The following is a 25573-nucleotide window of genomic DNA, read 5'->3' on the forward strand; positions in this document are numbered from 1 at the left end:
GCGAACGCTGTTTCTAAATTAATTTGCTTAGTTGAGGCCATAATAGATCATGAATGACCAATCTGGCAGTAGACTTGAATTTTTGAACCGATAAGAAATTAAAGTTATGCCTGGAGGAGTGGAGCTAGTTAATCACCCAGCCATCTTCTAGCGTAGTCAAGCCACGCCCCCCCAGGCAGAGATTTTTGATGAAGAGGTTATGATAAGGTTAATTCTGGGTTTGTGCAGGATAGTGAAATGGCGGATAATGACATTATCTATGATATGGTAATAGAATGTTCTGATTTGCCCAGCTCTGAAGGTATGGACATAGGCTGAGAGCCATTGCTAATAAAGGAGCTGGAAGGAAAAGTAAAGTCTGCCCAAGTTTATTGAAAATGTTGAGGTTTTGTTTTGAACTTTAAATACAAGCTACAGGTAGTCATTTTGTTGGGATCTGGGGAGGGGATCTTTCCAAGCTGATTCATAGAGGGAAAATTATTTGGAGAGGATCCCACCCTTGGGGCATTAAGCCTAACCCCAAGGGAGTTTTGCCTAGCAGAAGTGAGAAGCCGCTGACAAGCTCCTCAATAATTGACATCAAGGACAATGTAAACGGGCAATTATTACCCAAAAGCTGACAATATTTTATTTAAGCAGAATATGACAATGTAATAGCACAAAATATATTTAACAAAGGATTGTGTCTCAATTGGTATACATTGGAGGGATTGGTACAGGTTAGTGCCAAGGCAAAAGAATATCTAGCTGTAAATTACTCATTCCTAGCTTACACAAAGGCATGCATCAATTTTTATAACCTTCTCTCATGGCTACACCCTTTACTCTTATGCCAATCAAACCTCATATTTCAAATTTGCTCCTATCTACCATATCCTATCATTTCCTGGTAACCATAGCTGTGTTTATGTATAAATGACCAATCCGTACACAAGTCCACAGTTTTATCTGTAGGTCTGTCTTTTCTTTGTTTGGCAATTTAAAGTTGTTGTTTTTTGTGTTAGCTGGTGTCAGGTCCAGCCTAGCTAAAAAGTTCAGTACATTCATAAGGCCTGATGCCTATACCTTTACATCCAGTTGTTTTGCTTGTGCCTCTCTGTAATGGGACCATATATCTTCTTGCTCACATGATTCATGTTCAAATCCATGACAAGCCTTTGTTCTTCCAGAAAAGTTTGGTGTCATGCAGGCCTCAGCTTGCTTCTTTAATACATGAAACTTAAGCAGGTTGAAAATGAAATGCAGGGCAGACTTGCATATAGAGTCTTGATATCAGTAAGTTAATTATAGTTCCACTTCATGTGGGACGGAGGGACCTTGGGGGGGCCAAAGCGCCTTTCCTCAGAAGAAAAGCTTTTGTTTTGTTGGAAAAAGGCTTTTATATTTTGTCATATATTTGGACAGCAATTGTTTTGTTTTGGATTGTGAATGCTGGACTTAAGCTCAAAGTGATACAAACCTGAGCATTTTATTTGACACTTGTTTATACTGGTGAAACAATAAACAGTACCCATGAAAATTGCACCCAAAGTTTTGAACTCTTTTATTTTGATACCAAAACAACCTCGCAAACCGCTCGGCCGAGGTTTGTGTGCATGGGTTAGGTCACTTGCTGAGCCCAGCTTGGCCATGCCCGGTCACAACAGGCAGTCAGTTTACTCAAAGCTATGGGTAGATCTCATTCAATGGGTATGAGAAGTTGTATGTTATTGGTATGGATATAGAATTTTGAGTCCATTGACTGAAGCAGTTCAGCCAAAGGCTTAAGGTGGATATTAAATCAGATGGAAGAGAGTATGGACCCCTGTGGTACCCCTCAGTTCACTGTCCAAGGTAATGATGTGTTGTTGCTGAACAAAACTCATTGTTGTCTCTTTGACAAATAGGTTTTGAGCTATGTACTGTAAGTACTGTGCTACAAATACAAGACTGGCAAAAAAAGGTAAGAATGATATTATGATTCACAGTGTTAAAGGTTAATGTCCTGTAATGATCCCTGTGCAGATTATCAAGAAGGGACAGAAGAACTATCTCTGTTCTATACCCAGGTCTGAAGCCAGAATGACATCCTGGTCTAGATATTTACATTCAATTAACCGGTTATTGAGTTGAATGCAAACTGTCCATTCTATGTTTTGTCAGGAAACACATGTTAGGGACTGGTTGGTAGTTTTTGAGCTTGTCCTCAACAAGGAAGCTCTTTATCATCAGGAGGTGTACCACAGGTCTTTTTTTGTGTTGTTGGCTGCTGCCCTTCTCCAAACAAGGAGTGAACAATTTAATTGGCCCCTTCAACGAGGCCAATACTGACTTGTACTATTTTTGCTGGACAGCGGGCAGGTTGTAGGCCATAGGCCTTTCAGGGGGATTTCAAAAGCTTCCTCTGTGAACTGGTTGAATGAGTCTCAGATGGTTCTGCATCTTTCTTTTCCATTTCTAAAATCTGATTTGATTTTTTTAGCTGCCACCACACACTGAGCTCTGGATTTCAATGTATCCTCAGTGAAGATATCTAGGTCCTTTCCATGGGACGAAGTGTGAAGTTATAAAATTTGCAGATGACACCAAACTCTGCAGCAGAGTTAGGACCACAGAGGAGTGCAAAGACGTGCAAAGGGACCTAAGCAAACTGGAAGAGTGGGCAAATAAATGGCAAATGCGCTTTAACATAGAGAAATTCAAGGTCATGCATATAGGGAAAAGGAACCCGATGTTCAGCTACAAAATGGGGGGAGCATTGCTGGGGGAAAGTAATCTTGAAAAAGACTTGGGTGTGCTGGTGGATACAACAATGAAATCATCGGCACAATGTGCAGCGACCTCAAAGAAAGCAAACAGAATGCTGGGCATCATTAAGAAGGGTATCACAACCAGGACGAAGGAAGTCATCATGCCGCTGTATCGTGCGATGGTGCGCCCACATCTGGAATACTGTGTCCAATATTGGTCACCGTACCTCAAGAAAGACATGGCGATACTTGAAAGGGTCCAGAGAAGAGCGACGAAAATGATAAAAGGTATGGAAGACTGTTCATATGCTGACAGGCTGGACAAGCTGGGGCTCTTCTCCCTGGAGAAGAGGAGACTTAGAGGAGACATGATAGAAACTTTCAAGATCATGAAGGGCATAGAGAAGGTAGACAAGGATAGGTTCTTAAGACCACGGGGAACCACAAGTACGAGAGGGCACTCGGAGAAACTGGAAGGGGACAGGTTTAGAACCAATGCCAGGAGGTTTTTCTTCACTCAGAGGGTTGTGTACACATGGAACGAGCTCCCGGAGGAGGTGATCGGGCAGAGTACACTACGGGGATTCATAGAGAGGTTGGATAGATTCCTGAAGGATAGGGGGATTGAGAGGTACAGAGAGAGGTAGATAGGGTATAGAAAGAGTATAGATAGAAAAATAAGGGGGCTACAGGGCTAAATCAAGAAAACCTGACAGATCATGGACCTGATGGGCCGCCGCGGATGCGGACTGTTGGGCGCGATGGACCTCTGGTCTGACCCAGCGGAGGCAACTTCTTATGTTCTTATGGGTGGTGACTTCTAACTTGGAACCCTGCACTTGATTATATTTAACCTCATCTACCCGAACACTAATCTCTGTTTTCAAGAGAAAGGAGCCTTGAAAATGAAACCAAGTGGTGCAACCAGTAGGAAGAAATATCAGCCCATCTTCCTGCCTACTGTTTCCACTTGAAATGTCCCTATTTCCCTTTACTTCAAATGCAATCACTCTCAAAAAGTTGTCTCAAACTCAAACCTTTTGCAGGACCACATTTTGGATTTGTAGGTACTTGGAGGGCCGCAGAAAAAATAGTTAATGTCTTATTAAAGAAATGACAATTTTGCATGAGGTAAAACTCTATATAGTTTATAAATCTTCCCCCCCCCCCCCCAACGAAGGCCTGCATGTTCCCCTCTTCTTTGCAGTATCCTCCAGCTTCCTCCTTGGGCTCCCAGTCTTAGTTTCAGCTAATTACCGGAGCCTGCAGAGAGGATCGCTGGTGTTGTAGTGTTCCTTGCAGACTTCCATCGGCCTCCACAGCATGTTCTCTCTGTTGTGGTCCTGCCCCTCCTCTGATGTCAGGGGCAGAATCGCAGCAGCGGGAACGTGCTCCTGAGGACAACGGCAGTCTGCAAAGATTGCTACAGCACTAGCAATCCTCTGTGCAGGCTGTGGTAATAATCTGAAGATAAGAGTGGGAGACCGGGGGGGAATCCAGAAGAAGCTGCAAAGAGTGGTCATCACTAGTACAGACCATGGGCCGCAAAATAGTACCTGGCGGGCCGCATTTAGCCCACAGGCCAACACTTTCAGACTACTGATCTAAAACAAATATACATACTTTTTAATGACTGGATTGAAGAATATTTACAGCTTGAAAAATTTACTGACTGTTCCCACTTTGTATTCTTCCAGAGGCTCCAAAGAAAAGCCAATACCATATAATGTTGTCTTGATTAACTTGCAAAGCAATACTACAATAAAATCATTCTACATTCAAATACATTTAAGTACCTCCCTGGATTTGTGAGGGAGGGTGGGAGGAAGAGAGTTGGCCTAATGTGAGGCTGTCTATGTGTAAGTGACTAAATATCCCAAAAGGGGGGCATGCAATATCAGGTATATTATACATTCCTTTATAAAATGATCTTCATAAAGAGCAATTTTATAAAGGAGAGACTAACAGGAGCCTAGACACAAGCACCCTCCTGCAAACTATGTGCTATTAAATCCTATGACCTATGTGATATAAATTGTTCTTCAGAGAGATGAAAAATGATTATATATTAATTATTTTATATTGTCCTGATAGGTCAGTTATATCTCACAGAATCTTTATATGAGTGACCCTGTTCAGTATCCTTATTTTTACCGGACTATCCCCAGTGAGTTGCATCTCTGTGCTGCGATAGGCAAGCTACTGAAGTATTTTGGCTGGAAATGGGTCAATATCATATCAACCAATGACGAAAGCAGTGTGAGAGCTATCGAGATCATGAAAGAAGGGATTGAACGGAATGGTGGCTGCATCGCATTACATCAAAGCTGTCCTCACCAGAGCATTTGCTCAGTTTTAGAATTACAGAAATTTTTTAGAGCAATTAAACAATCATCTGCTGTGAACATTTACTACTTTAATAAAAATTCTGCATTTTCTCTACATGATCTATGGAATCTTCAAGCAAATGTGAAAAGGGACCGGGTTTTCATCACTATAGCTGAGGTAGAAAAAAAAGACAATCTAAAACATTTTAACATAAGGAACAAGTTCTTTATATTCAAACCATATAAGAAAGCTATGCCAAATTTTTATAAATTTATCCGTGAGATGATACCTGTCAGGCTGGCAAGTGATGTCAATAGTAAAAATTGGTGGAAGGTCCTGTGTGACAGCAGATGCCCAAAGAAGATCAGAAGAGACTGCAACTTTACACTTGAGAAAGGTTTCGTAGCTCACTGTCTCGGCACATTCTATGGGAGCAGCTACAGTGTGTATAATGCTGTGTATGCCGTGGCACACGCACTGCATAACATGATCATGTCTGGCTCAAGAAATGGCACTACATGGACTAGAGAAAATATGGACATTTTGTACTCTTTGCCATGGAAGGTAAGGACCTGAATTCAAGACAAAATTAGTTCATTGAGGGCCCCTAGGCACACAGGTCCACTGGGCCCTCTGCCTCCCTATCATGCCCCCTGCCCCATTTTCTTATTTACTTCTTTATTTCCACTTTATTTCTTTTATTTTAAAATTCAAAACAAACAACAAAGATTACCATAACCAGTGTACAGTTTTTCTTCTATGCAACCTCCAAAGATCTCTGACCAAATCTCCCCTTCCTTCCTAGAGGAAGAGATCTGCAGCTGGCAGGGCTTTGGGAAGCCCACCAATTTATATTTTGCATTTGGGTAGGAGGCGAGGGGCATGGCGGAAAGAAAATTTGGTGCCTGTCATTTTATTGGACTAATACATTTCTCAATTAGCTTTCAGAGATTAAAACCTTTTTCTTCAGGTCAATAAACTATACTGCTTTTACAGTATCCCTGTTCTGACCCAGGAAAGGAGTTATGGTCTTTGAATTAGTAAAATATGTATTAAAATTAGTCCAATAAACAGGATCACCTTATTTCCATTTTCTATTAATAAACTATTATCAACACAGCTACAATAATACTTTATCCTAAAGCAAAAATAAATATATAAAACAAATATAATTTTTTTTTCTACCTTTGTCATCTTTCTGCATTCCTCATCATTTTCTTCCTTCCATCCACTATCTGCCCTCTCTCTGCCTCTTCCATATGCCATCTGATCTTTTTGTATGCCTCTTCCTAAAACTGTCTGCCTCTCCCTTCCATCTCTCCCTCCCACTAACAAGATTTTAGCATCTCTCTCTCTCTCCCCCCCTCCTTTCCTTTCCTCAGATATGGTATCTGTCTCCTTCCTCCTTTCCTCCTCCCAGGTCTGGTATCTTTCTCCTTCACTTTTCTCTCCATGGTCTGGTATCTCTTTTCCTTCGTAATAAATAGCCTACTCTATAAAAGAAGGGTCATAACATATAAACTGGAAGAAAGAGACGTACTCTCATTTCATGGAACTGTCTTGAATTTATGGGCTTTCAAGTTTGCACCACTTAATTAATACTGGTTAGAAGTACCAATGTTTTCAGAAAATTTAATAGATAGCAGAGGGTGGCAATCGGTTTATGGGAACTTTTTGACAAAAAGTCAGAAGTTCACCAGGGTTGGTCAAACATACAGCACCCTAAAGTGCCTGCAAGGTTACCCACAAAAATATAACGCCATCCTCTAGCTCTAGCTCAATAAGCTTTTTTTGTATACAGTCCTCCCCCATGAATTCACGGTCGGTGGTTCGCGGTCCCGATCATTTGCAGTATTTTCCAACCATGTACTGCCTACCAGAAGAGGACAGCTGGAGAGGCAGGATAGGGCAGCCGGAGCGCCAGCGAATGAAGGAAATCATTCGCTGTGTGCTGACTGCCTCTTCCTGTACTAAAGTCGGGCCTCACCAATCAGGAGCTGCTTTGACACGCACCTCCTGATTGGTAAGGCCCGACTTTAGTACAGGAAGAAGCAGTCGGAGCATACAGCGAATGATTTCCTTCACTCACCGGTGCTCTGGCTGCTCTTTCCTGCTCTCCCTCTGCCCTCTCCATTCTCCCCCATGAAAAACCATATTTGCGGTTTTTCAAGTTTCATGGGGGTTCCAATATCAGGAAGTACTGTATATATAAAAATCTAATAAATATGAATTCAGAAGTGCAAAAATTGGTAATAGCTATAATAAAATGCCCAAAGTGTCAAGTGCAAAATCACAACATTCCAGAATTTCAAAAAGCAAAGAAAAGTGCAAAAATCATTACTGATGAGTCTTGTGAAAGCAAGAAGTCACATATGTCCAACAAACTTATATTGTGTAACTGGATAAGACTTCTCAGAATACAAATAAGCAAAAGATATGTCTGGCTTATAAAGTAAGTAAAGTGTTCACATATACTCAGAATTGTGAAATTTGACCAAGAGCGTTAGCTCCTATAGCCAAACCCAATGCCCCATCACTGTGTATGACTTATTTTGAAAAAGAACTTGAAAAGAACATACTGTTCAAATGCTCAACTAATATTCAATGGCAAAAGCGAGAAAGACGTTCCCACTTAGCTCTCAACTGTGTCAGCTGACACAGTTGAAAGCTAAGTGGGACCTGCTGACACAGTTGAAAGCTAAGTGGGAACTTCTTTCTCTTCTTTGCCATTGAAAATTAGTTGAGCATTTGAACAGTATAATCTTTTTCAAGCTCTTTTCCAAAATAAGTCATACACAGTGATGGGGTGGTGGGTTTGGCTATAGGAGCTAACGCTCTTGGTCAAATTTCACAATTCTGAGTGTATGTGAACACTTTACTTACTTTATAAGCCAGACATATATTTTGCTTATTTGTATTCTGAGAAGTCTTATCCAGTTACACAGTATTACTTTCACTTCTTTGCCCTTTAAGCTACGACAACACACACCCACTACTAAATTCAGTGTGACTTAGTCAACAAACTTAAACTACCATCTACAAGGACTTATCTCAGAAGCTGCAAACATCCTCTCTCCCCTGGCAATTGGAAGCTCCTCTCCTTCAGCAAGGAATCCAATACCTCCCTAGCATGGCCCTTCCTCTCCTCCCCCCAAAGGGTCCCTCCTCATTCACATGCTACAGACCCTCTGAGCCCAGGGCCCCCATCTCTGAGATTAGAGGCAGGAAAGAGAGTGAAAGGAGCTAAGACTCTATCGGGGCCCCCCTCATCGCCTTTTCAAAATTAGTGGTCCAGCGTGTATCCCGCGCTGAAATCCTCCTGAAGATTGTAAATGTTGTAGCCAGCGGCACACCCGGGCCGGCATGCAGGAATGAGTTTTTATTGCTGCCGGCCAGCCCTCCACTGCTCCTTGATAGGCTGCCACAAGTTCTCACAGGATTTGCAGTTCTCGCGGCAGCCTATCAAGGAGTGGTGCAGAGCAGGCTGGCAGCACGAAAGCTCGCTCCTGCATGCCGGCCTGGGTGCGCTGCTGGCTACTACCTTTACAAAGGAGGATTTCCCTGGACCACCAGGGAACAGGTACACGAGGGATGGAAGGAGGGAGGGTAGTAATTATTAGTGTTGGCTGGGGCAGGAGACAGGAGGGATCCCTCCTGTCCCGGCCTACCATTAGGTAGTTTAAGTTAAGGGGAAGGGTTAATCTGCTGGCTGGGTAAGAAGGGACAATCAAGCCATTGTGACATCACTGATGAGTTGGCTCTTTTTAGGGGGAAGAGGGTACAAAGGAGGAAGGTGGGACAGTGTTCAGAGCCTGGCAGGTAGGGGGGCTTGGTTCACAGCCTGGTAGGGAATGGGACTGAGTGCAGGGCAGGGAGGGAGGGGGGCTGAGTGCAGAACCTAGCAGGGCAGGACACTTGAATATTAAGCCACCTGACTTATATTCGAGTCAACCATTTTTCCTCCTTTTTGGGGGGAAAATGGGGATCTCAACTTATATTCGGATCAACTTATATTTCAGTATATACGATATATAGGTTTTGTTTCTTTTTTTGTCACATGCCCAGCAATAACCCCAGTAGCACAGGTTAAACAGCTCCTGACTCTGCTCTTGCCCTATCAAATTATATACTTCCTCACCCTTTGATCATGCAGTAGTAGCCAACAGATCTATCCCTTTAGTTATTTGTTTGAACTGCAATGAGCACCACTGTAATTAGATATTCATTGAATGTGTTTAACTAATACCAATCGATCCAATCCTTTGTCTTATATACCAGGTCATTCCCAGAAAGGGACTCGATCCGGTTCACAAAATTAACCAAAGAGGTAAAGGAGACAATGATAGGACAAAATTAATCTATTACAATCCCTTATTTATCATTTAAGAATTTCTTAAAAAGATACGTCTTCAAACTCATTCTAAAAAGTGTCAAAGAAGAGAGAAGTCTAATTTCTGAAGGAAGATCATTCCAGATTTTTACCAAATCAAATGCCATAAAGTGTGAGCCTACCTAAGGTTTGTATACCCCTAGTGGAAGGGAATACTAATTTAAATTTATGTATTAGATTGGGCAAGGGTGAGTAGTGGAGCTAGGAATATATTAAAGAGAAGGGGAAAAAGAATTATACCTTGGGGCACTCATAGTTTTGGTAGATAGTGGATCTTTCTTTGAATTCTCAACAACCCCTTTCATCTAGATCAGGGATCTCAATGTCCCTTCTTGAGGGCCGCAATCCAGTCGGGTTTTCAGGATTTCCCCTATGAATATGCATTGAAAGCAGTGCATGCACATAGATCTCATGCATATTCATTGGGGAAATCCTGAAAACCCAACTAGATTGCAGCCCTTGAGGAGGGACTTTGAGAACCCTGCTCTAGATGAAAGGGGTTGTTGAGAATTCAAAGAAAGATCCACTATCTACCAAAACTATGAGTGCCCCAAGGTTCAATTCTTTCTCCCCTTCTCTTTAATATATTCCTAGCTCCACTACTCACCCTAGCCCAATCTATAGGTTTTAATGTATATACTTATGCTGATGATATTCAATTACTTCATCCCATAAATCCTACATCCCCTGAAGTCATAACAGAAATTAATCAAAAACTCAATAAAATCAGCCTTTGGCTTCGGCATAACAAACTATCATTGAACATTCTTAAAACTACTAGTGTTCTTTTCTCAATTTCCCCAGTTGACCATCTATGTCAGTATTGACTCCTCCCCAATTCAAATGGATAACAAAGTCATTCTAGACAGGGATCTTACTTTCCATCAACAAATTAGTGCAGACATGCAGTGGCATACCAAGGGTGGGGAGGCGGTCCGCCCCAGGTGCAGCCTTAGGGAGGTGTACAGCCGGCCCAGTCCCTATCGCGCTCCCTCCCTCCTTACTGCCGCCCTTCTTACTTAAGGTGACCGACTGTCCCGTTGTCCCTACCCACCGCTTCAGGATGCCAAAATGTCCTGTTGTCAGGGACAGCATCCCTGACAAGGGATCGGCGATTGCTTCCCCTCCCACGCAAAACCTGCCTCACTCCTTCCCTCCCTATAGCGCTGAAATTGTCAGGGGGGGCCATCAGGTCCGGAATCACCCTCCCTATTCTCAGGGCCGGCATTAGGGGATGGCAAGGGAGCCCTGCGATCCAGGCAGCTCTCTTAGCTGCCATCAGCCCTGCCTTCGGCTGCACCGGTAAAGCTAAATTGGACGGTAAAAGCAAAGAGAGACACCGCGGGACTTTTCCACTTGTCTGCATCGCTCGAAGTTCTGCCGCTCTCGATCCCGCCTTCTCTGAAGTGACTTCCTGTTTTTGAGGGGCGGGATCTAGAGCGGCAGAACTTCGAGGGATGCAGGCAAGTGGGAAAATCCCGTGGCATCTCTCTTTGCTTTTAACGTCCAGTTTAGCTTTACCAGCGCAGCCGAAGGCAGGGCTGATGGCAGCTAAGAGAGAAGCCTGGATCGCGGGGCCTCCGTGCCATCCCCTAATGCCGGCCCTGAGAATAAGGAGGGTGATTCCGGACCTGGCAGCCCCCCTGACCATTTCAGTGGTGTAGGGAAGGAAGGAGGGAGGCAGGCTTTAGCACGGGAGGGGAAGCAATCGCCGATTACCGGCACAGCCGACGGCAGGGCTGATGGCAGCTAAGAATCGCCTCCAGTCTTGCAGCAGCACTGGAACACTCTAAAGGACTTCTATACCATTCAGGCCTATTAAGTTGGGGAAAAGAGAGGAGGTACTGAAATGAGATGTGTGAAGATGGTGGGGTGGCTGGCACAGGAAAGTGAAGAAATCTGCTAAATCAGATAAGGAAGAAAAAAAGGAACACAGGAAGATGCTGGACATGGAGGTTGTAGAGTGAAGGGAAAAAACAGACATGATTTGAGTAGCAAGACAGGCGGGAGATGCTAGACACAGGGTGGATGCAATAAGAAGAAAAGGAGGTTCTGGATATTAGAGTAGTAGGTAGATAGGGGGGAATGCTGACACAGAAGGAGGGAGAAGGAAAAGGGAGAGGAACAAGAGATGCCAAGTCCATGGGAGGGAAGGAAAGGAAAGGAGATACCAGACCATGGAGGGGGAGGGGGAGATGCCAGGGCATGGAGGGTGGGGAAGGAGACAGATGCCAGACCATGGGAAAGGAAGGAAGGAGGGAGGGAGAGAAAGGAAGGAGAGGAGATGCCAGATAATGAGGGGGAGGGGGAGTTGGAAGGAGAGGAGAAATATGCCAGGGCATGGGGGAGAGACAGGAAACAAATGCCAGACCAGAGGGAGAAGAGGTACCAGAGCATGGAGAGGAAGAGATGCCAGGGCATGGGGGAGGGAAGGAGATAGAGATGCCAGACCATGGGGTGGAGTGGGAAGGAAGGAAAGGAGAAGAGAGAGATTCCAGAGCATAAGGAGACAGAAAAATGGAGAGGGGGTGAAGCTGAAATGAATCATGTACAAAGGAGACAGTTTATGGAAGGAGCATAGAAAGAGGGTAGTTACCATATGGAAGAGAGAGTGGGCAGGGACACTGGATGGAAAGGGCAGAAAGGGCAGAGAATGGAAGGGGTGAGACAGAAGGTGAACAGTAGATGGAAGGGGTAGAGAGAGGGGGACAGACACTGAATGGAAGTGTGGGGAATAGGGGGACAGATGCTGAATGGAAGTGTGGAGGAGAGGAGGGACAAACACTGAATGGAAGTGGGGGAGAGGAGGGACAGACACTGAATGAAAGTGTGGGAGAGAAGGGGGCAGACTGAATGGAAGTGGAGGGAGAGGGGGAGCAGACGCTGGAAGGAAGTGGGGAGGAGAAAGAAAAAAAGGTACATGCTGGATTGAGGGAAGAGGATAGAGTTAGATACTGGAAGAGTTGAGGGAAAGAGGTGGCGAGCTTTAGGTAGACAGTAAAAAAGGAAATTGATGAAAGGGTAGTAAGAACGTAATCTAGATGGATGCAGAAAATAAATTGAAAAGGAAAATGAGGGAAGAAAGGGATCTCAGAAGAGAAGTGTGGGAGAGGAGAGAGATGCCAGACCAATGGGGGTGAAAGGAGAAATGGAAGGGGAAGGCATACAGTTTCTGGAAGGGGCATAGAAGGAGAGAAGATGCCATATAGGGGCAGAGAGATGACAGACAGTGGATGGAAGGAAGAGATTAACAAGAAGATGAGGAAAGCAGAAACCAGAGAAGACAAAGGTAGAACAAAAATTTTCTATTTATTTATTGCTTTAGGAGACATGTGTCACTGCTTCTGTGGTGTTGCATTGTTTGCAAAGTCCAGCTTCTTGCTGGTTCGATTTAACCTTTGTCTATGTATTTCTATTTTATCCCCCCTTTTATAAAACTGTGGAGCGTTTTTTAGCGCCAGCCGTGGTGGTAGCAGCTCTGATGCTCAGAATTCCATGAACGTCAAAGCTGTTACCACCGTGGCTAAAATCTACACTTAAGTTTTGTAAAAGGGGAAGGGGTTAGTTTGTGATGACATTTCATACTAAGCAAACGTGTTTTCTGTGTTCTGTGTTTTCGAAAGACATGGTTTTCTGTTAGGATTGACGGTGTAGGATTAATCTGTACTAGTCTGGCTTGTTTAGTTTTACAATGTTGTATTGCAGTATGTAGGATGCTGCCTTTTCATAGGTACTCATGTGTGACATGTGGCTTGTTACTAAAAATCATGTTTTTCATATAGATGGGAGGGTGCCAAAAAAATGATGGGCCCCGGGTGTTACATATGCTAGGTACGCCACTGCAGTCATGCAGAAATGTTTTCATAAGCTCAGGTTCATCTATTCTATTTCCTCTTTTCTCGACCATTCTTCTACTAATATCTTGATTCACTCCCTAGTAATTTCAACCATTGATTATTATAATGCCCTCTATCAAGGCATAACCCAGAAAGAAATCCATCGTTTACAATTATTACAAAATACTGATGTTAAATTAATATATCATACTAAAAGGGTTGATTATGTCACCCCTCTTCTCTGTAAAGCACATTGGCTGCCCTTTTCTCATCCTCTTTCCTTTAAAATACTTCTCCTCACCTTCAAAACAAAAAATTCTAATCAACTGGCATTTATAGATAAACTTTTGATCCCATACTCATCATCAAGGGTCGTCCAATCAAATAATCAAAATTTACTTTCTATACCGTCAATACGGGAATTGTTTCATGACACCACTCGCAAATCCATCTTCTCAGTTACCTCCCCCTCTTTGTGGAATGCCCATCCACTCGACATTCGATTAGAGAACTCCCTCGAAAAGTTTAAAACTAAACTTAAAACTTTCCTCTTTAAAGATGCTTACATTCTCTAGCATCAGCCTTCACTTTCTAACTTCCTGATTCATATATAGTTTTGAAATATCTAACACTTCCTCTGAAGTGACTCGGGGAACTACAGACCAGTGAGCTTAACCTCAGTTCCGGGGAAGATGGCTGAATCATTAATCAAAGACAGCATCAATGAGCATATAGAGAGAAATAATCTGATGAGAACCAGCCAGCATGGTTTCTGTAAAGGAAGATCTTGCCAAACAAACCTACTGTACTTCTTCGAGGGGATAAACAAACAATTGGACCATGGTGACCCCATAGACATCATATATCTGGACTTCCAAAAAGCCTTCAACAAAGTACCCCATGAGCACCTGCTAAGAAAACTGTGAAACCACGGAGTGGAAGGAGACGTGAACAGATGGATCTGTAATTGGCTGGAGGACAGGAGGCAGAGAGTGAGAGTAAAGGGACACTACTCGGAATGGGAAGCAGTTACGAGTGGTGTCCTGCAGGGGTCAGTGCTGGGACCACTGCTGTTCAATATATTCATTAATGACCTAGAAGCAGGGACGAAGTGCGAGGTTATAAAATTTGCGGATGACACAAAATTCTCCAGCAGGGTTAGAACTGTTGAGGAATGTGAAGAGCTACACAGGGACCTGAACAAACTGAGTGAATGGGCGAAAAAATGGCAAATGTGCTTCAATGTAGAGAAATGCAACGTCTTGCACATAGGGAAAGGAAACCCGATGTACAACTATAGCATAAGGGGGATGGTATTGGGGGAAAAGCAACCTAGAAAAGGACTTGGGGGTTCTGGTGGACCAAACAATGAAGCCGGGGGCACAATGCGCAGCGGCCTCAAAGAAGGCGAACAGAATGCTGGGCATTATCGAAAAAGGAATCACTACCAGAACCAAAGAGGTTATCTTGCCGCTATATCGGGTGATGGTGCGCCCGCATCTGGAATACTGTGTTCAATACTGGTCGCCGTACCTTAAGAAGGATATGGTGACACTCGAGAGAGTCCAAAGAAGAGCAACGAAAATGATAAAGGAAAACCTTCCATATGCCAAGAGGCTGGAGGAACTGGGGCTCTTTTCCCTGGAAAAACGAAGACTTAGAGAGGACATGATAGAAACTTACAAGATCATAAAAGGTATAGAGAGGGTAGAGAGGGACAGATTCTTTAGACTGGCCGGGGAAACAAGAACAAGAGAGCACTCAAGAAAATTGAAGGGAGACAGATTCAGAACGAATGCTAGGAAGTTCTTCTTCACTCAGAGGGTGGTGGATGCCTGGAATGCACTTCCAGAGGAGGTGGTAGAGCAGAGTACGATTTTGGGTTTCAAGAAGAGGTTGGACAGGTTCCTGAAGGAAAAGGGGATTGAGGGATATAGATAGAGGGGATACTATACAGGACAAAATGTCTTCAGTAGAGGATCACTTACAGGTCACTGACCTGGGGGGCCACCGCGAGAGCGGACTGCTGGGCACGATGGACCTGTGGTCTGTCTCGGCAGAGGCGATGCTTATGTTCTTATATTCTTATATTGTTTTTACCACTCCCCATTTACTGTCCTTTTTTATTAACTTTACTTCGGTGTATTTTAAACTACCTCTCCCTCCCCTACTATCCTTTCGTCTCATGTATGTTAATTTAAACTTGTCCAGTATTTTTAACATTTCATAAACTACTGTTTTTATTTGCTTCCTTTAATTGTTTTTATAATTTTTTTATAATGTACACCGTCTAGACATGTATTTTTGTAGACAGAATATCAAAAATAAAGAATCTAAGACTTGCTAGTGTTCAACCTCAGGGACGTCAGAAGGCCAGTTGGGTCAAAGGACTATAACTGGATGGATTCCTCATTAGTCCCGGTGTATTTTCTTGCCCTTATAAGTGTTTAAATACTATTTCAATTAATTTATCCTTTCTTCTTTGTGCTTATTTTTTTCTCATGATTCTTTCTTTTATAAATATACCTTATTCAATTCATTTGAGGACTCACTTGAAATAATAATGAAGAGAACCACTCTCATTTTGACTTTTGCCCTAGAGTTTGATAGGGACTTAATTCTATGGACATACTTTAGGCACTTGAATGATAAGTTTTTTGTTTCCACTATACATGTTTTTCCTGATTTGTCTAAAGAAACACAAAAGAGAAGAAAAGATTTTCTTAGTTATAGAACCAGAGTTTTGGCTCTGGATGCTCAGTTTCTTATAAAAATTCCTGCAAAATGTTGTATTTTTTTAGAAGGGTAGAATTTCTTAATTTTTGATCCAAAACAATTATGTGAGTTTATTACAGTCACTATTGGTTCAATTAAACCACCCACAGTGTAGCGAACCAGCTGTCTGGGGGTTAACTATGTCCCTGATTCTGTCTAATAGGTTAAGTATTTGTTTTGCTTTATTTTAATTTTCTTTATTCTTGGATCCAAAGATTGTGGACTAAATAATTAATCTATTTGATGTTAATTCAATTATATTTACCTTATTGGATTATTTCCAAATCCTTTCAAGTTTTTGTACTTGTTATTATGATGAAATATTTGAATAAAAATAAAGTTTAAAAAAAACATACTAAATACACTCTAATTTATCAAACATGTACTTAGCTTGCTTAGCAGCAACACCTCTCTGACGGAATATCCATTTCAACCCTTTCTTCAGGGCGTAGGTGAGCTTTTAGAGTAGAATGCTGCAAAGCCAAAATGAAAATCACATTAGTGACCTTACTATTAACAGCCCTCAAAAAAATTATTTTGTATACAACTTTACATATGAAAAAAAACCCTGTACTTGTTGCATATCAATCATAAAAATCAATCCATAAAAATCAAATTCTTCATGTTACACCACTCACTGGATGAACGCTAACTGAAACTTGTTGCTGCAGGCATGACTGTTTAATAAAGATGGCCACGGCATATCTCCTGCATGTCTTATGAGAGGCTCCACCCACTTTGTACATGACCGCGTACTCACAGCTGATAGAGTTCACAAACGTAGTGGTGCACTGCGCTAATCTGCTACTGTCAACCATTGTGCATCCTCATTCAGGCCTGCAGGGGCTATTGTATTTGCTTCAAAAATCCATCTTAATTAACTGAGTGCAAGTAATCTATCTATTCATTTTCATTCTAAAAACAGTGCATACAAAAATTGCATAACAAGTTACCTGAAAAAACACCACTTATCTATCAGTGAAATACATAAGAATAATTTTCAGCCCCCTCCCCCTGATTTCAATATATTCAAGATATCCATACAATAGTACTAACAACTCATAAATAAATCAGTCCCTATACATTATTCTTCTCCCTCACACCCACCCCCCTTCCCTGGATGCAAAATATATAACCAAAAGTAAAGGGAAAAACCAACCAATTAGAATCAATAAAATTGGTCTATGAACCCCACGTCAGATTAAACCACTTACCCCTTTGTTCAGACATCATTTTCTCGTAACGATAACACAAGCATATCGAATTCTACCAAAAAGTGAAATTTAAGCGGTCACAATTCTTCCAGGTTTTCATACTCATTTGTATGGCTACCCCAATCATTATACCCAATAACCTGTTTTTATGCCTATCTGCTGGAGATAGAATATATCAGCTTCCCACATAATACCGCTTCATATGACATTGGAACCACAGTCTCTAGAATTAGAGTAATATATCCCCATATAGATCTCCAAAAACTGAGTATCAAAGGACAATAGAACAATTGATGATCCAGTGTCCCTATATCGAGATGACAGAGCCAGCATCTATTTGACTTAGAACTATCTTTATTTCTACAAATGAACAGGGGTCCATTTGCTTCAGATTTGGGCGAAGTGCCAAAAATTTCTTCCTCATAGCAGCTGTTGCCTTTGCAAAATCAAGGAAGAAAAACAGTTTGGATTAGCATATTTTTCGCTCCATAAGACGCTCCCTAGATTTAGAGGAGGAAAACAAGAAAAAAACATTCTAAACCAAATTCTCCCTGCTAAGCCCTGTACCCTGTGCCCCCTTTGGCAGTCTAGTGGTAGGCCAGGACAGGGCAGGTAGGGACAGGGCACAGGGCAGGCAGGCCTAGTGTTAGACAGGCCGGCCTAGTGACAGGCAGGCAGGGCCACCCATCCCGAGGCAAGCAGGTAGGCAAGGGGATAGTGTTTACAGTGCTACAAAGCATGAATTTTTTTCAACCCAAGGCTTAAAAACAAAAACACAGCCCTGCAACCCTTTTAAAAAAAAAGCACAATTGGTCCTCCACATTCATAGAGCAACACACTCTTTTCCCTGCTGCCCCCATGGCACTATCTCATGCTGCCCTGTGTCCCAAAACTGAGCTTCACTCCTGAACGGAGGCTTCCCCTCACAAAGGCAGGGCCACTGGGCAGCGGAGTATTCTCTTCCTCCTTGTGTGCCGCTGAAAAGATGGCTGTCCCAGGAAGGACCTAATTTAAAATGCCTGCCGCTTGTCTTGCTCCACTCCTTTCTCCCTCCCATTGGCTCCTAAGCTTCCTCCCTGCGTGCTTTGACTCGTGAGGCCCCCCTTTTATGGCGAGCCTCACAAGTTGCTCCGGCCTGCTTCTAAGCCATTTTCAGCCCATTTATACAATCTGTATCATAAAACAACTCAAGTTTCAGATTCAAAAATCAAGACTTTGATGTTTATGCAAGAAAAAATATCTGCCATTTGGTGCCACTTTCAAATCATTTTTCTGTTTTAAAGATGAGTGCAAAGGTCTTTGCTCTTACAGTCCCAACTTCCTATAGATCTGTCATTGAAGATGGAAGAATGAATTGAAAAGATAATGTATATTTCTTTTCTTTGTGCCTTCCTTCTCCCCATTCACTGGCTAGTTACATTATTTACTGGATTTTTGTTACTGTATACTGCACTTCTAGAATGGAATCAGAGAAGTTTATATGGCTGTTATAAAATAATTTTCCTAAGCTTCTTTAGGGAGTTGGTCCATACTTTAAGGCTGTGTCCATTTGTAAGTGAGAGGAGATAGAGAGTGATTTACCTCCAGAAATGGCTTTAAAATTACACTTCTCCCTCGGTATTCACGGGGGATAGGGGCAGAGAATTGAATTGAGACAGTGAATTGAGAAAAACCGCAAATATCTTCTCATCTGGTTCTGACCCACCCCCGCCTCCTTCCCGCCTTCCCCAGAATCTTGGCCTTATGTGGTGGTCTAGCAGGCTTTCGGGGCAGGAGCGATCTTCCTACGCTCCTGCCCCATGCAGATCGCCAATAGGAAATGACTGCCGTGAGTTCCCGGAGTCTATCGAGACTATGACGGGAACTCACGGCAGCCATTCCCTATTGACAATCTACACGGGGCAGGAGCGTAGGAAGATCGCTCCTTCTCCAAAAGCCCGCTAGACTACCAGGTAAGGCCAGGATGCTGGGAGGAAGGCTGGAGAGAGGCAGAAATGTGCTAAACAAAAAAATTGCGAATTTGTGAAATCGCAAGTGTCGAAACCGCGAATGGGGAGGGAGAAGTGTAGTTCTTATAGTTATAAACAAATCTTTTTGTATGCTTGAAATTACCTGTCTAACCTGATATTACTTAAAATGCAAACCTCATTTCTTTTTTTTTAAATTCTTTATTCATTTTAATAACTTACATCAAGTGCATCAAAAAATATCCACATTTTAACTTAATATATCACCTGAATTCTACAATTTTTCATATTAAATAAAATTTATCCCTTTCCCTCCCATCCCTTTAATATCTCATATCATATAATACAGTCCCCCTCCCCCCACCCAATTTTTTCATTTGTACAAATCAGGGAAAATGATAACTCTTCATTACAATAATTTGTTAATGGCCTCCACACATCTTGAAATTTATTAAAATTCCCTTTCTGAATAGCTAATGATCTTTCTATTTTATAAATATGACATACTGAATTCCACCAAAAACTGTAGTTCAATCTATTCCCATTTTTTCAATTACATTTCTTAGCTTCATCGTTATCTGAGGAACCTCCATTTTAAGAATGGTCTAGGGGAAGAGATGAACCTGGATGAAAATGGAGAACTCGCCATTGGATACGATATTTTGAATTTGAACTTTCTTCCTAATACAACATTGGAATATAAAGTTGTTGGATGTTATAACCCCCATGCTCCCCCAGGGCAGGATTTCACCATTGATGAGAAGGCGATCGTCTGGGAGAGTTCTTTCACTCAGGTTAGATTTAAGCGATCAGAGGTGCTGATCCAAACAGGTATCATGAAACTTGTCATAAAATGGTCAATAGAATGGTGTATTTTGGCTTTCTGGGCAAAACGTTAGCTTCCAGATTCTGTATAGATCACTTAAATTGGAGTGCTGATCCCATGTGTGTACCTATAGGGCTAGATTCACTAAGCAAACAGATCATGTACCGATCGGTTTGTGACCCCTTTGTGACCTGATTTTCCTCTGCACACTTTCAAAGAGCCGCGCATGCGTGGCTGCTCAAAGTTCAATCTTGTGCTCTACTGCAACTTCCTGTTTCCAGTTGGGTCAGAGCAATCTTCTGCTCTGACCCAACTGGAAACAGGAAGTTGCAGCAGAGCAGAAGATTGAACTTTGAGCAGCCATGCATGCGCGGCTCTTTGAAAGTGTGCCGGTCGCCGAAAAAGAAAGCCGGCAGCTGCATCGGGACAGGTTGATGACACTTTGCCCCAAAACATTCCATTTCCCACTGTATCTACGACCAACCCCACTGTTCGGGGGCCGATAATCTCTTTTTCATCCCTTCACACTCGGAGCGGTACTCAAAGGGTTGCGGAAGTACAGGAGCTGATGCAAGAACAGATGCCCTTTCTCACAGTGGGGGATATTCTTTTGAAGAAACCCATTGAGTTAGAAGACATTAACAAGATTATTAAGCACTGCCCCAAGCCTCTTGTCTCTGCTAGTGCGACTTTTCACTATTTAAAACGAGCATGCAAGGGTCGAAATTATACGCAGGAAGATATGCGCCTTATTATAGATGGCATTGTTGGACACAGTTCCCCTTGGGACTGGTTTCACGTCCCTAGTATTAGTGTTTTAGAGCCTGCTACTGTCACAGCTACTGCTTATAGACTTAATACTGAAGCAGGAAATGCTGTTATGTGGAATGAATTACAGGCAGAGCTTGATCGGTGTTTTAAGTCTCGATCTTCCCTTCCTATTGCAGTAGCCTGCAAACAGAAATCAGGTGAAACTGTTGTGGATTTCTGGAAGAGGTTTAATGAAACCTGGACCCAAGAGGCGGGTCTCAGTTCCCATGCAAATATGGATTCCCTACTTATTCAGACTTTCCTTTCTAACCTCTGTTCTCCCTTGCAAATTCTGGTCAAACAAATGATTTCAGAATGGCCCACTAGTTCTCGTGCTGAATTTCAAAATAAATTAATGGAAAAAGAGGCAGCAGGTTGTTTTGAGATCTCTAAACCTCGGGAAATCCTGCATCAGGGCCAGCTACCCACCTGGGGACTGCGCCTGTCTACCTCTCGTGGAAGAAGGGGTCGCGGGTTTCGCAGGGCGAGGGCTCTAGTCTCTGGTTGAGGTGGTAATAATCCATCCAGAAGTACTGGATGTTTCAATTGTGGGGACCTTGGTCACTAGCTTAATCAATGCCCTCATCCCAGACCCCCTGCATTCCCAGTTCAATCCGCCTCACCGGTGGTGCCTACCCCTCCCTCTACTGTGAGACCATCTGCCACTTCTCCTCGTTTTCCTATCTCTTGGCACAGCCCCCCTACTCCCCAATGAAGGGGCCCGGAGGTTTACACCCCAGCATTCACTTTGGTCTCTGCAATTGCTAAGGATTCTCCTATGATATCTCTTATTGTACAAGGGAGTCCAGTGCCTTTTCTTGTAGATTCGGGTGCCACTTGTAGCACCATCAGTGAGGATTACTATCGGGGCCCACGCATGAATGCTGAACTTTCTATGGGAATTAATGTGGTTTTGACTAAATCCTATCGTACCACACCCCTGTCTGTAGCTCATCCCGATACAGGCTTTACTCTTTTTCAGCACTCCTTTTTTATTATTCCCCATTGCCCTGTCAGCCTTCTTGGTCGAGATCTTTTTTTTCCTCTCATTCAGCTCACTACAGATGATACAGGAGGTTTGCATGTCTTTTCCTCCATTATTCCCATTTGCCCTCCGTCCACCCTTTACCTTTCTACTTGCCCTGACACACTTTTGCCCTTTCCCCCAGACTCTCCGGTCTGGGCTTCTACTGACACTGATATAGGCTCTATTTCATGTACCCCCTATTGTGCTTCTCTGAAATCACTCATTCCTGTTTTCATTAAGCAGTACCCGATCTCCCAAGAGAAGGAGAAAGTCATGATTTCACTAATTGCTTCCTTTCTTTCCTCTGGTATTATTAAAACCACCATCTCTTCCTACAATACGCCCATCAATCCTGTTGTCAAAGCTGATGGCACCCCCCTGTTTTGTTCAAGACCTTAGGGCTGTTAATGCTTTGGTGATTCCCATTGCACCCGTTGTTCCTGACGTCCCTTCTCTCCTCTCCTCCATTCCACCTGCAGCTCATATTTTTTCAGTCATTGATTTGAAGAATGCATTTTTTTCTGTCCCTGTTGACGAGGACACCCAGCCCCTTTTTGCATTCACTTTTAAGCAACAGCAGTATACCTGGTGTAGAATGCCCCAGGGCTATGTTGATTCCCCTGTGGTTTTCTCCATTGTCCTTCGGGCTACTTTACAGCCATGGACGGCCCCCCATGGTTCTGTCCTCATTCAATATGTGGATGACCTTCTTTTGTGTTTCATAACTCAGGAGACCTGTCAGGCTGATAGTTTGCACCTTTTACAATGGTTGTCTGTGTGTGGGTCACAAGGTGTCACGAAAGAAACTACAATGGTGTAAATCTGAAGTGGAATACCTGGGTTTTGTCCTGTCTCACGGTCAGAGGAAAATTAGCACTTCTCGCATTGCTGCTGTTCTGGGTTTGCCTCGCCCAGCTACTCAAAAAGACATGCTTACTTTTCTTGGTATGATTGGTTATTGCCGCCAATGGATCCCTGATTGTTCCTTCTATGACCAGATTTTGAGACAGACCCTAGGTCCTGAAATGACTGATTTTATCAGATGGACTAAAGAAATGTTGGACGCTTTTGGACATTTGAAATGTGCTTTGGTTTCTAGCCCAGGCTTGGGTCTTCCTGATTATGACCAAATGTTTCATCTCTTTGCTCGTGACAATTGTAAGACTATGGCAGGCGTCCTGGCTCAGGATCATGGCGGTAAGTTACGCCCTGTTGCCTTTTTTTCTAAAGTTACCCCTGTTCAAGTTCAAGGCATGCCTGCCTGTTTAAGGGCCCTAGCTGCATGTGCTATGGTGGTAGAGATGGCTACTCCTCTAACCCTTGGTCACCCCACTACCCTTCATACTTCTCACGATGTCCAAGCCCTCCTTTGCAATATTCATACCCAGCATATGTCAGCTCAGCGCCTTAGTGGTTATGAGGTCATCCTCCTTTCTAATCCCAATCTCACCATCAGATATTCTGCCCCGACATACGGCCCCGCTATACTTTTAAATGGTCTTTTGGGTCTTAAGGGTGAACAGGATGCGCTTCCTCCTGATCATTCCTGTGTCTCTCTGATATATCAAGACACTTCCCCTCGCCCTGATTTGTCCTCTACCCCTCTCCCCAATGCTTCCTCCATTTTTGTTGATGGTTCTTGCTCATGTCCTAGTGACAACACCTTCCACACAGGATATGCTGTTGTTGAACTTCCTGATATCATCCATGAGGCTTTTTCCCTCCCCTATCCTTCGGCACAGGCTGCTGAACTCATTGCTCTTACTCGCGCCTGTCACCTTTTCTCTGGTAAACGTGTTAATATTTATACCGACTCTAAATATGCCTTTGATGTTGTACACGACCATGGTGTTATCTGGCAGCGTCGCGGCTTTGTGGCCGCTGATGGTAAGCCTATTTCTCATTCTTCCCTTGTTTCGGATCTTCTCTCTGCTTTACTCCTGCCTGCTGCAGTTGCTATTCTTCATTGTCGTGCACACACTGGCCTTCAGACTGAAGTTGCCAGAGGTAATGCTCTGGCTGATTGCATTGCTAAACAAGCTGCTTTGGACCCCCCTCCTTCCTCTGTTCTCCTTCCTCTTCTTTCTCCTCCTGCTTTTCCCCCTTCTTCTCTTTTTTCCCAGCTTCAATCCTTTGTTACCCCCTCTGAACTTGATGCCTGGCAAATAGCCGGTGCCCAAAGCCGCCCTTCGGACGGACTTTGGTGCAAAGAGGGGAAACCCTGTTTACCAGCCGCTAGTTCCCCCTTATTCATTGCTCAATATCATGGCATTGGTCATCGTAGTGCTCGCTCGACACTCCAGCTCCTTGCCAGTGATTTTTTCATTCTTGACCTTCGCTCCCTGATACAGACATATATAGCTCGATGTCTAACTTGTCTCCGTGCTAATCCCAACATACCCCATAAAGCACCACACCAGGACCTTACTTACCCCACTTCTCCTTTTTCACACTTACAGATTGATTTTACTCATATTCCTCATGCCACTGGGACCCGCCAGGATTATGCCCTTGTTATTGTTGACATGTTTTCCTGATGGCCTGAAGTCTTTCCCACTACAAATGAAACTGCTCAGACTGTGGTGAACATTTTACTTCGTGAAATCATCCCTAGGTGGGGATAATAATAATAATAATAACTTTATTCTTATATACCGCCAACAATCTTGCGACTTCTAGGCGGTTTACAATAAAAGAAACTGTAAATACAATCAAGTGAAACTTTACGAACAGCTAATTAAAGAGTATAGCAGTGTATATTTCGTACAACGAATTAGAGAATATAGCAGTGTACATCTGATAACTTTAATAATGTTAACGTCAGTTTGTGTGGTGCAAGGCCAGGAAGTGCCAAGTTGTTTACACAGAAGTAGAAATATTCCGTAAGTTCATAGAGTGATCATATTTAGCGATTGGGGGTTGGGGTTAGCAGTTTGCACGTTCAGGTATGTGGTGATGTTATGAGGGGGGTTGATGTTCCGGTTCGTTACCTAGGTATTTCAAGAATAGGTAGGTTTTTAGGTGTTTCCTGAATTCTTCATAGTTGTTTGTGTGCATAATTAATTTTTCTAGGTCTTTACCCCATATGGCTGCTTGATATGATAGCAATTGTTGATGGTGTCTCTTATATTTGCACCCTCTAGCTGGTGGGGAGACAAATTTCAGGTGTGTTTTTCTTTCGTGTCTGTTGGTTGGGAATGAGAAGAGGTCTGTAATGTATTTTGGGGCTAGACCATTTAATACTTTGAAGCAGAGACATCCTAGCTTGAACTTCGTGTGCGCCTCCATCGGCAGCCAGTGTAGGAGTCGGTAGGAAGGGGTTATGTGATCGGACTTCTTCAGCCCGAAAATCATCCTGACTGCTGCATTTTGTATCATTTGTAGTCTTTGCATTTGCTTCTGGGGGATTGTCAGATGGGTGATGTTGCAATAGTCCAAGTGGTTTAGTATTAGGGATTGTACTAGAATTCTGAAAGCTGAAGTGTGGAAGTACGCCTTAATGGACTTAAGTTTCCAGAGAGTGAAAAACCCTCTTTTGATTAAGGAGTCTATGTGGTCTTTCATGGTTAGTCCTTGGTCTAGTATTACTCCTAGAATCTTCATCGTTGGTTGAATGGGGTAGTTTAGATTGTTAATGTGTAATGGTATTATCGTATTCTGTGCGTGTGGCG

General features: G+C 43.0%; 1 protein-coding gene across 1 annotated transcript in view; it reads left to right on the forward strand.

The window, feature by feature from the left end:
* LOC117368565 (G-protein coupled receptor family C group 6 member A-like) overlaps positions 1–25573 on the forward strand; it is a 112041-nt gene that overhangs the window by 26630 nt on the left and 59838 nt on the right. Inside the window, exons 4-7 of the mRNA XM_033962296.1 lie at positions 229–301; positions 1887–1942; positions 4824–5621; positions 19806–20033. Coding sequence (XP_033818187.1) covers positions 229–301; positions 1887–1942; positions 4824–5621; positions 19806–20033 — 1155 coding nt within the window. The remainder of the gene's footprint in view (positions 1–228; positions 302–1886; positions 1943–4823; positions 5622–19805; positions 20034–25573) is intronic.

Source organism: Geotrypetes seraphini, chromosome 10 (genome assembly GCF_902459505.1).
Source record: "Geotrypetes seraphini chromosome 10, aGeoSer1.1, whole genome shotgun sequence".
Lineage (NCBI taxonomy): Eukaryota > Metazoa > Chordata > Amphibia > Gymnophiona > Dermophiidae > Geotrypetes > Geotrypetes seraphini.